The 17,986-nt window shown below is 36.6% G+C and overlaps 1 protein-coding gene across 2 annotated transcripts in view; it reads left to right on the top strand.

The window, feature by feature from the left end:
• The window catches only part of KDM1A (lysine demethylase 1A), a gene marked incomplete at its 5' end in the record, with an annotated part of 64,020 nt that overhangs the window by 3,772 nt on the left and 42,262 nt on the right, over window positions 1-17,986 (top strand). For both annotated transcript variants that reach the window (XM_082656866.1, XM_082656865.1), the window contains one exon: window positions 4,503-4,668. In XM_082656866.1, coding sequence (XP_082512992.1) covers window positions 4,503-4,668 — 166 coding nt within the window. The remainder of the gene's footprint in view (window positions 1-4,502; window positions 4,669-17,986) is intronic.

Genomic DNA, 17,986 nt, shown 5'->3' with positions numbered 1-17,986 from the left:
GCCACACCGTGCAGCATATGGTATCTTAGTTCCCCGACCAGGGATTGAACCCATGCCCCCTGCAATGGAAGCAATAAGTCTTAACCACTGGACTGCCAGGGAAGTCCCTGGGGGGAGCCCTCTTTTTAAAAAAATTTATATATGCATAAACATGTATATAATTATATAAATAAGTAAATATATATATAATTATGTAATCAAAATTAGGTTCAGGGTATTGGAAGGAGTCCATGCAATTGAAGGTCCCTGAGGCTTAAGTTTCATTAGTTTCAGCATAAATTCACCTCTGAATGTCTATGCTAACATTATGGCAAACTATTTAAGGTTTGAAATTGTTAAATTGGGCTGAGACTTTGGGAACACCACACAGCTTAAGGAATGGCAGTCTTGAGCTGGGCCTTGAAAAAGGACAGAATTTTTAAAAGTGTTCTGGAAAAGGATGGACTTCTGGAGTTAACTCATCCTCCTGTGATTCCTTTTCCTCAGAAAAATAAATCCTACCTTGTAACATTATTAGGTTTAGATATAATGTAAATAAAATGCTTATTGCAGTGTTTGGCATAAGTAAGTAGGTACCCAGTGATTTAAGTACTACTAGGGAAGAAAAGGAAGTGAAAAATGCTTGGAATATAATAGAAAGTGGTTTGAGAAGCAACAGGGAGTCCAGAGTGGACAACTGAATGTTGGGAACAATGGGCGAATGAATTTAATTGGAAATGAGGTTCTTCTAGGAGCAAGATAAGTTGGAGGGACCAGTATGTTGCAGAGTTGTATCTAGGTTGTAGAGAGCCAAATACTAAATATGTGCTGTCCAGGATGGTAGCCACTAGCCACCTATGGCTATTGAGCACTTACCATGTGGCTAGTAGATTGAGGGAACTGAATTTTTAATTTTTATTTAATCCTAAATAGCCACATGGTAAGTGCTCAATAGCCACAGGTGGCTAGTGCTACCTTATTGGACGCACAGATACAGAACATTTCCATTAGCTCAGAAAATTCTGTCAGACAGCATTGCACTAAATTATGAAGTATAAGTGCTATGAGAATTTAGAGAAGGGAAAGATATATTTGTAAGTTTGGAAGACTTAGGGAGTAATTTGCAGAGGAGGTGGGCCTTGAGTTTTAGACATTGGATTTACAGAAAAGGTGGGAGTAGCTTTTAGGGAGTTTAGGGATGATTTTGACGAGTGTGTTAGAAAATGATTAGAGGTAAATTTGACTAATTAGAGCTAGAGAGTTTATATGCTGTTTTGACAGTTTGGGCATTCATTTGTTAAACTATCTGAAAATACAGTGTATTTGGACAATTAATCTGGCACTTGTACCCTAGGTGAATTACAAGGAAGCACTGTTAAAAGACTGGAGCTTTAAGGTGGTTGGGAAGTGAATGAATCACTGTAGCAAGGGTGTGGAAGAGATAGGAGGACTAGAGATACAAATTTGAGAGTCACGGGTGTACAGGTAAGAACAAGTACCCTACTGACTCATCTGCCTGTTGGGACACCTTTTTGTACTTGGTTATAAGTAGTTGTAGAACCTCTGAAGTCTCAGAGGATTTTACTTAGGGATAAAAGATTCCCAATCCTTTATGTTCATAGCATCCATTCTTTTTGTCAGGGGAATAATTCTTATTTTTTAGAGTTTGTATGATTCTTTCAGATGATTTTTAAACTTTTTCGTAAGTGGGGAAATCCTTTTTTACAAAATATAATTTTATGCACAATCCCAAAATAAAATACTACTTGCCTGTTTTATATGAAGTTTAAATTTATAACATTTATTTTAGTTGTCAGTCTTTGAGACAATGAGGCTATTTTGGTAGAGCCAAATTTGGGAGTGGAGGTTAAGCATAATAAATAGTTGCAGCTTCAATAATTTCTGTATTTTGTTTATGAAGTATTGTACTGATTGACAAGTAGTGGTAGTGCAAAAGGTTGTTTCCTTTGTTTTTAGCTTGTCTTGCCATCTCAGGACACTCTCTCAGTTGAACAGAGATGGCAGAAGAAATTTTATTCTTCAGTCTACCCAAAATTGAGTTACCTAAGTAGTACAACTTCATATGTTGGTGATCTCTAAAGGGTTATGGTTTGGTTTAACATATGAGTACTCATGTTAAAAATACATTTTAAAATTAGTAAATGAAATCCTCCAAAAATCCAAGGGTTCTGTGGAACACAGTTCTTTTTCTGTTGTTGTTAAATACTACCTTAGATATTCTTACTCCTATCTCTAGGTATTTTTCTGATCTCCTTTTTTTCTTGAAAGCTAAGAACTCTAGACCAGCCTCTTCCAGGTATATTCCTTGTTAGTAGTTATTACATCAAAACATTGGATTAAACAATATTTAAGAAGATTGTTTTTGCTGTGAAACTTCTCAGTACTTTTAACATGTATTATGACTCTCCTAGAGGGGGCCTATAAAAAATGCAGTGTTTCTCTAACTTTAATCTTGGATTCATTTTTCCTTCAAAGGGCGTGGTGTCTTAGGCAAAAGCTGAACTAATTCAGTAGAGAGGATCGTATATTATTGTTTGTGTTTGTCTCAGAATTTGCACATTGCCCAGTTCCACAGTAGGCACTTGTTAAGTGATTATTGATTGAATGGGTAGGATTGATGGGCAGGGGATTAAAGGGCTGAATCTTTGGGTCAGGGAGAGATCAAGCACTGTTGAGGGGTTAAAGGTGAAAGGAAGCTGCATACTGTAAACATGTATTACATTTTCTAACCCAGCTCCCTCTGAAACTTTTTTCCCTCCTTGCTGCTTTACCCATTATCCTGAGGTCTGTTCCTAACAGTTTAATCTCAGTCAAGTAGGATAAAGTTTGTTATCTGCATTTTGGGGAGATTTTATTGTAAAGTCTCTGAGATGTTTACCTGATCAGGTTTTTTTGTTTGCAACTAGAGTTTCAGTTTATTAAGGGCAGAGATACTCATTCATAATCATTTTCTCCATTGTGCCATGTTCTCAGTTCAGTATTTGATAGATAAATACGGTTATTCATGTGTTAAATAAAATTCTTAGAGCACAGGTCAAAACTATTCAATTTATCCATAATTGTTTCCATTTTCTAACCCAATCCCTGTTTTCAGTAAAACTCTTACCTCCCCTAGCTACCTACTCCCCCACCACCCAAATCCTGTGGTCATGTCACTTAAAAAAAAAAGAAGAAGACAGATAATAGCAGCCAGCCATCTGGAGCAATTTCAAAGATATTTCGAAAGTTAAAATAGATTACATTCACTGTAATCCACAGGACGATGCATTTCAGAAATCTAATATATTTGGAAGCCATGTTGTCTTTGCCCTGTCTCCACCTCCAATAAATACTTTTTATTTTATTCGTTTTATTTTTTCATTCAGTCCAGAATAGAGAGCTCTTGTTTCTGTAGCTTCCTTGTTAGGGTAGGGGTCAAAATGATGATTTGACAGTGTTCCAAGGTTGATGACTATTTGTAATACCACATTACACATTTTAACAAAGCGGTCCATAATAATCTTCCCTATCCTAAGTTGCTTTACCCCCCAATAAAACATTCATTAAGACTGCTTCCTCTTTCTACTTATTACCTGGTTTTCCCCTTTGTAACGGGTGTGAATTAGTAGTAAGGCTTGTAGTCTCCATATCCACATGACTTACTCCTTAATTTGTTGTAATAAGGATTCTTTGCTCTCATCATTCAACTCTCTTAGGTCACCAGTGTTTTGTTTATGTTTTTGTTTTAAGCAAATGTACCGTTTTATTGTTTCAATTTGACTATTGCCATTTGCAATTTTTATTCCCTGCCCACCCTCCCCACTCCTCAATTTGGTTTCTAGAATTCTTTTTTTTTTTTTTTTCCCAGTACGCAGGCCTCTCACTGCCGTGGCCTCTCCCGTTGCGGAGCACAGGCTCTGGACGCGCAGGCCCAGCGGCCATGGCCCACGGGCCTAGCCACTCTGCGGCATGCGGGATCCTCCCCGACCGGGGCACGAACCCATGTCCCCTGTATCTGCAGGCGGACTCTCAACCACTGCGCCACCAGGGAAGCCCTCTAGAATTCTTTTGCTATCTACCTATGGAATAGTAGTTAGAAGTACAGATTGGCATTAGACAGACTTGTTATTCTAGCTAACTGTATTTTTGTCTGACTGAGGGCTAGCTTAGTCTTTTGTTGAAACTTCCAGTATGTGAACATGATATATACATATGTATAGATTCACACACAAACACACAATTAATTTTTATTTGTAGAGAGCCTCAGAGTCATTGATTTGAATTTCAGTACTATGATGTAAAAGTTACAGTTTGGGCTAAATCTGAACTGACACAAGATTATTTCATGAGAGATTTTGTTTTTAATGGTTACCTATTATGAGCTAGCTTGTTCCTTGTTATTTGCTTATTTTCCTTAAAAATTGAAGTTAGAAAGCAATTCATATTTACTGATGGTTCCAAACTGAGTTTCTGACTTTAGATGTCCATTGTATTTAGCTTTCCCTGGTATAATCTCCATATAGGTAGAGTACAGAGAGATGGATGAAAGTTTGGCCAACCTCTCAGAAGATGAGTATTATTCAGAAGAAGAGAGAAATGCTAAAGCAGAGAAGGAAAAGAAGCTTCCCCCACCACCCCCTCAAGCCCCACCTGAGGAAGAAAATGAAAGTGAGCCTGAGGAACCATCTGGTGAGTTATAGTAACTAACCACAGTTTTGTTTTATCTTAGAAATAAGAATAAATGAATTTATTCCTATTCTGCAATGTTGTTTATGTCTTTGGTTTATACTCTTATATTGGCCATGTGTATTTTTGTGTGTATGCACATATACATGTATACACACATAAATATACATGCATATATACATAGTGGTACTGACATTCTTTTTGTGTGTGTCTGTACATATAGGAGGAAAGTAAAGAATGAGGGTAGAAGGATAATGGCTGTGTAAGGCAGCTGAAAAGTTGGAGAAAGTGCACAGAAAGCCAAACCCGAAGAACCAAACCTTTCAGTGATAACTCTGATTCAGAATTTAGAGATAGAATGATTCAGAAATTATTCTGGCTAAATTATGCCATTTACTTCATGGTTAGATACTTTCAGGTAAAACCTTCGTGGTGTGGATCAGTTTTGAAAAGGGTCTTTTCCTGGTGAACAAAGATAAAAATACATTCTGAAGTCAAAAAGAAAAGACTTAAGTGCCTGTTATTGTTTAGTTATTGAGCCTCCAGTCAAAAGAATGGTATAAGAAAAGGCTGTGAAGAGATTCTAAGGTCACACAATCTTCCCTATGACATTGAAAGATTATTGGAGCCTGTAGTACTGTTTTCAGAGGTTCAAACATTTTAAAAGAATTCTCACTAACATCACCTCAGTGAGTCCTACTGAGGATGCCCAGACCAATTAGGAATACCCTTTTGTTTTGGAGAGACCAAACAAAAGTAGAATCTTAATTAATATTTCATATCTTCTGCCTTTAATGGCTACTTTTTAACTCTTCTTGACTTTGAATTTTTACTAAGTTCTTCTCATTAAAATACTTTCTGTATTTCCAGTAGCTCCAGGCCCATTCACCTCACCAATTCTTTAGAGAGCATTACAAATCAGGTGTTAATTTAAACTTAGATTTAGAACTTATCAAACAGATTCTAGCTAAAACTCAAAAATAAAAATTTATAATTTACAGTAATTGTAATAAAATGTGATAAAAGAATACAGTTTGAGAGCATTTAGAAAAAGATAGATTCTGGGTTTAAATCTTCTCAGGACTCAGATTTCCTAAGAATGGTTTTCCTAAAACTTTCTTAAAATAACTTATCGGAGAGTTACTTACTGGGAGTGGTATGTTACCTTTGGGAGTAATGTCCCTGAGGCAAACGTACCTCAACAACACCTCCTCTCTTTTTGTTGATTTTTTTTCCTCCTTTTCCTAGTCTTTTACATTTAGCACTCTCCCCTTCTTTCTGTCCTTACTCCCAACTCTTCCCTTGACTCTCTACTCCTTTCTTCTATATTCTTCTTTGATTCTTGCCTTTCTTTTTTTCTACCTTTGCTGTAGATTTGCCAATGAGATACATGGGGATAATCCTTTTGATAGCTGTTATATAGCTCCAGAGGCTGCTGATCTCTTAGTTTAAGGACTCTGTTATTCAGTAGATGATCTGATATCTCAGATACTGCCTCACCCTCTTTTTTGTGTAGTTGTCAGTGTCTCCAGTAAGAAACTGATTTACCATAAAGTATCAAGTTGATATACACTTTGTCCTCTGAGAATTTTAAACCAAGTCTTGGTGTTTTCTTTTTTGTGAAAGAGGTTTTTTATTTTGTTTTCCTTCTTCCATAAATGTCAGATATTGTTCCTACAAAGAGTAAATATCTTTTTAAAAATTATTTATTTGGTTGCGCTGGGTCTTAGTTGCGGCAGGCGGGCTCCTTAGTTGCAGCTCGCGGGCTCCTTAGTTGTTGCATGCATGTGGGATCTAGTTCCCTGACCAGGGATCAAACCCGGGCCTCCTGCATTGGGAGCATGGAGTCTTATCGACTGCGCCACCAGGGAAGTCCCCAAAAGTAAATATCTTAGCAAAGGGATTTAGGATCTGGGGAACTGTCTTTATGCCATTATGTTCTAGTTAATGTTAATCCAGTGGTTTAGTTTAAGTTTTAAACTATTTAATATTTTGGAGAAAGTTAAAGTTTTGTTTCTTAAGTTTAGGATATCTTCAGTGCTCAGAGGTGCGCTGATAACAGCCAAAACGTACAATTAATTTGTGGTTATGAAAATAAAGTTATTTTTCCTCTAAAACAACTCAAAAAAATTTTTTTAAACATTTGTAGGGTGAATTAGGGAATACTTACCCTGGAAAAGTAGTGGTAACTTACTGGCCTGCAGAATTTAGAAATAGTTTGGGTCCTCATGGTGAATAAATATTATCAGGGAAGTTCAAGTATGTAGAAACTGTCCAGGGTTTCCAAAATCTCTTGTCTTATCCGAACTAGTTCTTTCACTTAAGTTTTCATTCAGAAATTGAATGGAAGCCTTGCCATATGCGTATTTAATATCTTGAGAGAAGATGTGGGTCTGGTTCTTTACCAAATCTTTTCAGTTATTTTAGGTGATAACTAGACATTAACTTACTCTCTTAAAATATATAAGGTTTGAATACATTTCATTCTTACCAGCTTTTAAACATGTTTAGAAAATTTTGCTTTGCTTTCCACAGTGTTAATCTTAAGAAGAATAAAATATTTTGTTAATTATGAAAGCACAAGGTATTCTGAAGTCAGTGGGTAAAATGATTTGACTGGAGAAGATTCCTCTAGGAGACTTCTAAGAGGAGGCCAAAAAGGAAGGTTGGAGCCTTGGTTACCAGGCTAAGGAATTTGAACTTGATGTCCTTTAAGCACTAGGAGGATCTGGCCATGGGTAACACTGAGGTTTTTTGAGTGAAGGTGCTATACCAAAATACGTGTTTTGGAAAAATCAATCTATGTGCTCTATAAGGGCAAAGTAAAGGAGTAAAGAGACTGGGATTGGAGAGGTGATTTAGGCTATTTTGGTAATTGAATTTACTAGATTTTGATCAATGGAAAAATGTTCTCAATATCAAAGTTGAATTTTTGGGGAAACGAGGTTTGAGTTTCAGGAATTCCCTGGTGGTCCAGTGGTTAGGACTCGGCGCTTTCACTGCCTGGGCCCAGGTTCGATCCCTGGTCTGGGAACTAAGATCCTGCAAGCCTGCACGGTGTGGCCAAAAAAAAATGGAGGTTTTTTAATTGAGAAAAAGTTCTCTGTTCTGGGTTAAACACTGTTTGTAGATTTGTCAGTTTTTAATTATAACAATGTGGCATTTAGTTGTGTGGTAGTCACATAGGTAAATGTATTTTTCATACTAAATATTACTGCTTATGTTTAAAATTCACCTGTTTTCTTAAACATTTCCATGTATTTTTATATTTACTATACACTTCTGAATATATTTGTTTTAACAAACGATGGTTTTATTTGGTTTTCCAGTACCTTTTCTATCAAGATAAAAGTGGCAACTGAGCCTGAACAGGTTGTTTTTGGAATTGAGTGTTTGGTTATTAGTGGTGTTACATAATAGTGAGCGTCTATAAAATAGAGTAAAATCTCGGTTGGAGTTTACATACTGGTTTAGAATAATTGCTGCTCTGTTAAAGTAACTTTCTATTGGAGAAAAGCTTTCTTCCCTTCTTGACTCAGTTGTTACCCTGTATACCTTAGATTATTCCTCAGTGAGGTTTTACTAAGTTAACTAATTTGCTAGCACTTAGCTTTTTTATTTTCATACAAAACATAGTTTTTTTCCCCTCACTGCCTTTCAGCAGTTGAAATTTTCCAGAAAAATCTCACTAAGTAGTTCCTGGATTTAAATTTTGTATTGGATTACTGTTTAGGAACTCTGGTTTGGGATTACTGTTTAGGAACTCTAACATTTGGGATTAGAAGTAGCTTAGTTGTGTATAGCTTAAGATTTGTATGGAAACTTACTCTAAAATAAATAAAATGAAATTTGAAATGGGTTTTTAAGATGCCTTTCTTAAGACTTCTTCACGTTAATGGATTTCTCAATAGAGACATCAGAAGTATGTTTAAAATATATGTATGTATGTGCACGTGTCTGTATGTGTACCATTTTTCCAGGCTCAGTGCTGTGCTAATACTCTAATGAAACTCAAAGGCTTCCATTAACCATTGATTAACTCTTCAAATCAATTTTGTTAGATATTGTTAGCTGGTCGGTGACGACTTTATTATATTCCATTTTATTGAATGACTGTGGGAAGAATCACTTTATCTCCTTGTTTAAAATAAGAATTCTGGTGAGAATATAACAGGAAAGTGTTTGCTCTCTTCTCTGTTGTGCATGGTAATTTTGGATGTGTTTGGTGTATGTGTTTGAAAGATATGTAGGCTTTTAAACAAATTACAAAACAATGAGATATGAGAGATTGCTATGACAAAAAATTCTGTATGGTTTTAATAATTTGGAGGCCTTGTTCATGTAATAGTCATGCTGTAGATTGAAAGTATTTTTAAAAATCACACAAAAGGAGATGCAACCTGAATTAGTAAAAATACTAAATTTATATAAAATATACAAAATGTACATGTATGGGTAGAAGAATTTAGCTTAAAATTCAGTGAAATTTGATCACAAATACTGTTGACAAGAGATTGACCGAAAACTTGATGAGTTGCTTTATTTGCTGTAGCAAAAATCTAAAAGGCAGAATCTTTTGGACTATCCTTTAGAACTCGATATAATAGAATTTGACCAGAGAAGAGCTGAAGATGGACCTTACTTTAAAAGAAAAAAATCAATGGTCGGTCCCAATATTTGTACAGTGGTCCTTATATTTTCATAATTCTTTGTTTATAAAGTACCCTGATCATCTCTCCTATGAGTCAGTCATACTGATTGCAGTCAGTAAAAGTGCTGGATTTGGCAGCATGGATAGTTATGGTCAGAGTTCAGGTGAATACTTTCGTTTATCAGGCTGTAAGTACTCTCAAGTGGCACATCCCAGCCTTTTCTCTCTCCATGCCTACAGGTGCACAGCCCCCATACCCAGCAGGAGACCCTTTTTTGTAGGTTTAGTAGAAGTTGCTAGGAAATTGATCCCTGAAGAGTTGTTTATGTTGCCATTTTGGCCTGCTAGTGTCAACTAAGTGCCTGAAATCATTTGATTTTCTCATCATATGAAGTATGGTGTATACATTTAGAAAACAGACCTAGGATTAATTTTCTTGCCTTTTTTAAAAAAATAAATTTATTTATTTATTTATTTTTGGCTGTGTTGGGTCTTCGTTGCAGGCTTTCTCTAGTTGCGGCGAACAGGGGCTACTCTTCGTTGCAGTGCGCTTGCTTCTCATCGCAGTGGCTTCTCATTGTGGGGCACGAGCTCTAGGTGTGTGGGCTTCAGTAGTTGTGGCACATGGGCTCAGTAGTTGTGGCTCGCAGGCTCTAGAGCACAGGTTCAGTAGTTGTGGCGCACGAGCCTAGTTGCTTCGCGGCATGTGGGATCTTCCCGGACCAGGGCTTGAACCTGTGTCCCCTTCATTGACAAGCGGATTCTTAACCACTGCACCACCTTTTTTTTTTTTTTTTATTATAGCATCATTTCAGTGTTCTGATTTGGAACTATGCTCCAGAATAACTTACTAGAGAGCTGGGGGAAAATGTCACAGGCCGAAAAGGTAACCTAGATCAATTCAACAAAATTTTTGTATTTTGAGAGATTACTAAAAATGGACCAAGATGTATATTACTCTCCAACACATGGTCCCCACTCTCAGATAATTTATAGCCTAGTGTGAGATACAGATGTATACATAAATGTATAATAGAAGGCAAAATACTCTTAGATGTTACATTTCAGGGTAAAAATTTAGAGAGACTTACAGGCAGAAAGGGTGGAAAGGAAGGAAGTCTTCAGATCCTTCTTTACTTACAGGAAGAGTTAAAAAAACAAAAAAGAAGCCCAACAAGGTAGGGGATTGGTGGTGTGGAGGGGAAAATTTTTATAGAGACATTTTCCACACAAAATAAGATTTTCACAAATGTGCAGCTCCTCATTCACTTTATTCTACATACATTAATTGTAAAACTATAGTGCTTTGTTCCAGGCATGGTGCTGGATTCTGAGGGTTCAAGGCTGAAGACTAGGTCCTCCTGCAAAGAATTCACAGTCCAGTTTAGGGTTACAGATATTAATTGACAACAATGAAGAAACAGTACGATAAAAGTATATACAAAGTATGGTGAGACTGCAGAAATTGTTTTCAGATGTTTTTCCCAAAATTGGGTTTTGGACGTTTTACTTTAAACATGAAGGAATGAAGTTAGGCTTTTATGAAGCAGTTTGAGAGCCCTGATTTTTAACTGTTTACTGCTTTTGGCTGATAAGAACCATTGAATCAGATGCTACCAAGTTATGTTTGGTCTTTAGAGATTGACCTGCTTTTCTTAATGAATGATTTTATTTTATTGATAATTTTGCTTTATTTTTTATTAAGGCAAAATAGTAATTTGTTTAGCTGAGCAACTTTATTTTTGTAATCTCGTATTCTTTTGCTACCATCCTTTATTTGGTGTGATCATGGATAATAGAAGAACAGGATACTTTGAGGATTTTCTCATCTGAAAAATGGGGCTTGATATGAGGATCACATGAGAAGATATGGGCTCCACTTTTGTGTACAGATGTTTTGTATTTATTAAACACAGTTGAACCAGGAATACGGTGGGTTGGTGGTGGTGGTGTTTTTTTTTTTTTTTTTGTGGTATGCGGGCCTCTCACTGTTGTGGTCTCTCTCGTTGTGGAGCACAGGCTCCGGACGCACAGGCTCAGCAGCCATGGCTCACAGGCCTAGCCGCTCCGCGGCATGTGGGATCTTCCTGGACCGGGGCACGAACCTGTGTTCCCTGCATCGGCAGGCGGACTCTCAACCACTGCGCCACCAGGGAAGCCCGGTGTTGTTTTTTTTTAATTTATTTATTTTATTGAAGTGTAGGTGATTTACAGTGTTGTGTTAATCACTGCTGCACAGCAAAGTGATTCAGTTATACATATATATATATATACACACACACACACACACACACACACACACATTCTTTTTTAAAATATTCTTTTCCATTATGGTTTATCATAGGATTTTGAATATAGTTCTCTGTGCTGTACAGTAGGACCTTGTTTATCCATTCTGTATATAAAAGCTTACATCTGCTAACCCCAACTTACCACTCCATCCTTCCCCCAACCCCGTTTCCCTTGGCAACCACCAGTCTGTTCTCTATGTCCATGATCCTGTTTCTTAGGTTCATTTGTGTCATATTTTAGATTCCACATATAAGTGATATCATATGGTATTTGTCTTTCTCTTTCTGACTTCACTTAGTATGGTAATCTCTAGTTGCATCAGATCAGTGTTCTCCTCAGGAAAAAATCAGGTTAGGTAATGGACTAGGTTGACATACATACTCTGTCACTTTTGGAAACTGGAAAGTGTATGTGGTAGCCCATTTTCAATAATGTGAATAGATCATTTTTTACAAGATAGATAATTCTTTAAGCTTTTATATGATAAATCATAGGAGGAGTGGCAAATCTTGATACTTTCTAATAAAGACTTTCTCTCCTCAGAGAATAACAATGTAAATCCATGTATCAACTATCGAGATATAACATTAAATTTTGCCATATTTGCTGATCACAGAGGTTTTAAACATTTGAAAATAGGATTATTTTTGATTTTGCTATTTTTTAGCATCTTCTGATATTTGAAGATAGACGAATACATATGATTAATTAAAGCCTAAGAAGTTGTATGTTTTTCATAGCATTGTAGACTCAAATCATGTTTAAGATGGAAGGAGCCTCTAATCATAGCCTGGGAAGATATAGATAGCCAGAGTTCTGAAAAACTGTTACATGAGCAGGAAAGGGGAACTCTCTTGTTGGGAAATACATTCATGGTTATCAGTTGTGAAAAGTTATAATGGTTCTTTTAATAGCAGCTCCAGAATAAAGTTCCATATTGGCCTTTTTAAAAACAGGTAAATAACTAGAAAAATAAGCTTTGTTTTTAAAAAACTACCTGTACTCAAACACAGCTTAAGCTTGGTAGTTGAGCAACATAACATAGCATCTGAATTGTGGGCTTTCTTTGCAACATTTTGAAAAGTGAACTACAAACCAAGATTTTGCAACAAAATAAGTAAGGAAAATCTATGGAATGTGGAGGGAAATAGCATGTGAGAAAGTCAGTTCTTTCAATTGGCTTACAAAACCTTTGCTTTCTTCCCTAGCTTGTAGGGCTTTTACATTCTTTTATATAGGATCCCTACTACTGAGCTTCTCAGTTCTGCCCCAGTGTTAAGTTCAGGAGCAAAGCAGTGCTACAGCTCCTCCAGTGGTACAGTGAGAAAATTCCAGGCAGGCTCCTACCTCAGGAAGCATGGTTTTCCTGCTTTCTAGACTTAGTTCTTTATTTTATTTTACTTGCTGTGTTAGGTCTTTGTTGCTGCGCGTGGGCTTCTCATTGCGGTGGCTTCTTCTGTTGCGAAGCACGGGCTCTAGGCATGCGAGCTTCAGTAGTTGTGGCACGTGGGCTCAGTAGTTGTGGCTCGCGGGCTCTAGAACGCAGGCTCAGTGGTTATGGCGCACGGGCTTAGTTGCTCTGCGGCATGTAGGGTCTTCCCGGACCAGGACTCGAACCCATGTCCTCTGCATTGGCAGGCGGATTCTTAAACACTGTGCCACCAGGGAAGTCCCAGTTCATTATTTTAAACAACAGTGTAACCCTAGAATTGCTGCTCTAATTGGAGATTTCATTTTGGTTAATTTTGTTGGGGAGTATTGATCAGTGTTAGGTGTTTTAAAATGCCTCTGATGTGCTTCAGAGGAACCCCCGAGGCTCTTCCTTCAGGATAGTTTAGTCTACCTCTCTGAGCCCAGTTTACTTTGCTTTGCGTTTCTTTGAGCAGCTGTAGATGATTTATTCTTCTGCCAAAAATCATAGTCAGAAAGTTAGCAGGAAAGAGATGTATCAAGCAAGAGTGGTATACTTGAAGGTGTTTTTAAGCCACCTCTCACTACAGCAGGGACAGGAAGGCAGCACAACTTGGTGATGGTCACCAATAATTCATTTTTCTCAATTTTTTCTTTTTTACTTTTTTTATCATTTATGTTGACCAATTCCTCTTTGAAACTGTGACTTTCCTTAATGAGATTAATCATACAGCTGCTTCAAAATTTTTTACCTCTATGTTGATTTAAAATTTCTTATACCCATTCTCACTTGTGAGTTCTAGTCTTTAATTTCCAACCATCTTTAGAGTATTTCCATTTAATTTTACTAACCTGTCTCCCAGATTTCCCATTTTTTCCATTGTATTACTATTCTCCTGAACTTTGGAAGCTTGGAGTCTTGAAAGCCCCTTATCTCTTTCATCAAGTCTCTTGTAAAGTCATGTGTCTTCCTGTGCACAGCCTCTTCACCTTGTCCATTTTTACTGCCACCTTTTAAACTTTTTTTTTTTTTTTTGCGGTACGCAGGCCTCTACTGCTGTGGCCTCTCCTGTTGCGGAGCACAGGCTCCGGACGTGCAGGCTCAGCGGCCATGGCTCACGGGCCCAGCCGCTCTGCGGCATGTGGGATCTTCCCGGACCGGGGCATGAACCTGTGTCCCCTGCATCGGCAGGCGGACTCTCAACCACTGCGCCACCAGGGAAGCCCTACTGTCATCTTTTTATTCTGCTGGATTTCACTTCACATCTAAATTATTTCAGTAGTCTTTCGACTGGATCTCCTTTATCTAGATCACCTTTCTCCTCTAATCCATCTAGTACAAACTGATTAAAGTATCACTTGTTTTGTTGCTTTCCTGGTAAAAATACTATTCTCCTGCATTACTATTAAGATCAAGTTTAAGTTTTGGCCCTGAAAGTGGCCCACTTTTGCTTATCCTTTGTGTCTCCCACTGCTCTTTGAGATCATCTCCTTCATTAAGCAGGGTGCTGTGTGCGATTCTTCGTACATACCATGTCTGTGGTTTTCTCCTTGCTTTTGTAAATGTTCTGGACCATGCTGTGGTATCACCGTACCCCGCACCCCCCACCCCAGTCTATGCAAATTTCTGGATTTGTTCGGAAAAGCTTCCCTGATTCCCCCAAGTGTGTGTTTCTTGTTTCCTTTAAAAAAAAAAAAAAAAAGTTTCTTTCTGGATATTTTTCATCTTTCCCCAATTAGATTATGAGCCCTTTGAAAATAGGGACTCAGCCTTTTCTACTTTTGATTTTGTGCTTGGCAGTTTGGATGGGTATTCAGTAAACATTAAATTTGTGAGCTTATTTTAAGTAAGAAACTCAACTAGTGTGTTAATATAGTGCAAACTTGTGTGTTCAAAGGTGGTTTTAACTTTTGAGATGTTTTTTTCCTTTGCTAGTTTCTTAGGTTCAATTGAAGTCAATCCTTGGCAGTTATTTTTATTCTGTAAATTTGGTAAATTTTTGATTAAATAAATTTTGATGAATTGATTTTCTGTTTAAAGATCATTGCTTCCTAGAAGATTTAGTAATTCCTCAAAATGTTTACAAAGTTATCAGTTAATGTGATTCCAAGAAACTAAATAGTCAAAATGTGATGAATATGTTGTTCAGTATATTCCTGGGAACAACACACCAATGATTCTCGCCTCCATGCCTGCCAGATAAAAGTATTTGAATGTAATAGACTTCCTCTTAAGATGTTGAAAGAGTGGTCTCTTGAGAGTTTGAATCAAGATGAAAAAACAATTCAGTAGTGTGACTATAACTAAAATACTTAACTGTTCTTCAAGAATAACTTAACAGATCTGTAGATTTATTAGAGGACAACTGAAAGGCTGCTATGGAAGATAAACTGAAAAGATTTTATTTTGAACTTGGAGAAGATATGCACAAATAAACTGTATTAGGGTCTCTACTTCAAACTTGAGGATTTTGTGTGTGTGTTGTCGGCGGGGGTGTGTGAAAACAAAAGGAAGTCTGCTCATTCAGTAGTGCCAAAATCAAGGTGATATTAAAAAATTGCTTGTGTATATTTTCATCTTCTGTTTTGAATTTGAGCTCATGGAAGATAACAACCACATTTGCCTGCTGTTCCATGTCTTTGTGCCACTGTCAGAAGCAGAGTTCTAGGCCTGAAAGACCCGAAGAGCAAATGAATATGGCATTTTATGTGTTCTAATCAGAGACACTACCTGGATGGAAAGTTAGCTGCAAACATTTGTATGTGTGCTGTTCTTAATAAAATGAATATTCTCTTAAAGAATAAAGGAAATTAATACGTAATTATAAGACTGTTTCTTATGCCAATTGTATTGCATGATTCTGTGCTTTGAACATTATAGCATGCTGGCAAAACAAAGGATCTGAGAGCTGGTAAAGCAAAAAAAAAAAAAAAGAGGAAGAATTGGTCTAGAATACCACTAATAAAAATGGTGCTGTTTTCTGCTGTCTTTGGAGAAGTAGGCACCCTCAAAATACTCATGAGTATATTGTGATTAGAGAGAAAATAGCAACTTTACTTTCAAGCAGGTTATAAATATTCATCAATTCAAGAGACAAATATATTGTTCATTTACTTAATTTTAAGCACTTTTTGTTTTCCATCATTTCTTTCATGTTTATATCATCTTCTGCTTAGTTTTCTCCTGTTTCTCTGCTTAAGTAGTATTTTAGAGTTTCATTTCTTTTTTGACTTTCTGTTGCTATGAGAGATACCTTTTAAAAATCTTCCAGAGTATTGAATATTTTCCATGTTTCTCCTACGTATTTTTATCGAAGGACAGTGTCTTTATAAGAATTTTGTTAGTACCTCTTTTCAAAAGCAGACAGCAAAAAAGACTGCCTTACCTTGTTGTAAAAGAGCAGCCTTGTTGACCTTCTGAGCACATAAGTCAGGGGTAAGAAATCCATATTTCTATTAAGAAAAAACATTGACAGGAAAAAAAAATCAGTACAGTAAATAGCATATTGTATGACATGTAGTGGGAGGAGAAGGAAAATGATAGAAATAGAAAGGGTAAAATAATTCAGTCTTAATGGCAAGCTTGAAAGTGTTTTTTGGTTTTGTTTTTACTTATTAAGAAGTGGTGAGATGCCATCATTAGAAGAGACTGTTGTTTTCATTCTTTCTTAAAGAAGCCAGAAACATAATTTGAGAAAGAAGAGCTATATTATTCCTAATGCCTAAATGTTCTTCTTGGAAACTCTTTCATTGTTTTCAGCCCCTTTCCCCCCTTCTAAAATAATAGCTTAATCTTCTGGTGTAGTTTGGTGCTATTTGGAACCAAAGAAAATAATGACAACAATTTTAACTCTGAAACTTTTTAACTCTGAAAGACTTCTAAATGAATAAATCCATAAGTTCATTAAGAATGAACATTTTTTAATTTAAACTTTAAAAGTAAAATTTTAAATGTACAGCCTGCATTTTTAAGATAAGTTTACAGATTGGATTTCATAATTGGAGTTATCTCTTCATAATTATATGCCCTTTCCAAAGGCTGTAAACAGCAAATCATATACCTTGTACCTTGTCTGAGAAGCATAACCTTCTAGAACCTAAAGTACCGTTTATACAAGAGCAATGTGAAATAATTTTAGGATGGGATTCTATTCTACTTTCAAAGCAGACCATATACCATCTAGCAACATATTATAATATTGTCAGAAATCATTTATATATGAATACCTTCATATACTTAAAGATGAAAATGTCACTTTAAGTCTCACAGACCTGGGATCATTCTTATAGTAAGGGGGCTATGTTAGTTTTACTTTCCTGCTGCCTTTTAACTCAAATGGTAGAATAATCAATCTGCTTTCTAGTTGAGATTCTTTTAGAATAAACTGTTTAATGAAGAGTGTCCAGTTTTAGATCTTTGTGGGATGGTGTTTCATATCTTCCAAAGATCACACTGGTAGTTTTCCCTAGTATATCAGGTGGCGAGAGGCTTAAGAGGATCATTGCATCTGTCTTGGTGATTGATTTTTGGAAGAGTCTGGAAGATGATCTATCCGAACTTTCTCAAGTTTAACTTTCAAGCTGTGATACTTTTCTTAAAGTTATTTCTGTACATTAATCAATGAGGAAAATTTCTTAGAGGGCTTATTGTGAAGCTTGAGGTAGAAGCTCCCCCATCATCTTGCCTGCTCCAGCCTTCCCCCTTGTGTTATGTCTATCTACAGTACTTGGCATATGACTGTGAGGTGTTTTATGGTGTTTTAATTAAAGTGTTACTGAGGAAGCACTGGCATGTTCAGATCTGGCACTGTCTAGTATGTATAGTGAATGAAACTTCTTTTGGAACTGAATCTTAGTTATCATCCCTTCTTTGAAGTCAAGGGGAGAATATTCCATTAAAATTATGTCTTCCTTGTTGTCTTATATATATTCTTTTTAGATAGAAAGGTAAAGTTTAAGAGACATTGA

The sequence above is a fragment of the Grampus griseus genome, assembly GCF_964374135.1.
Source record: "Grampus griseus genome assembly, chromosome: 1".
In the NCBI taxonomy this organism is placed as follows: Eukaryota; Metazoa; Chordata; class Mammalia; order Artiodactyla; family Delphinidae; genus Grampus; species Grampus griseus.
This window is presented reverse-complemented; position numbering and strand designations above follow the sequence as displayed.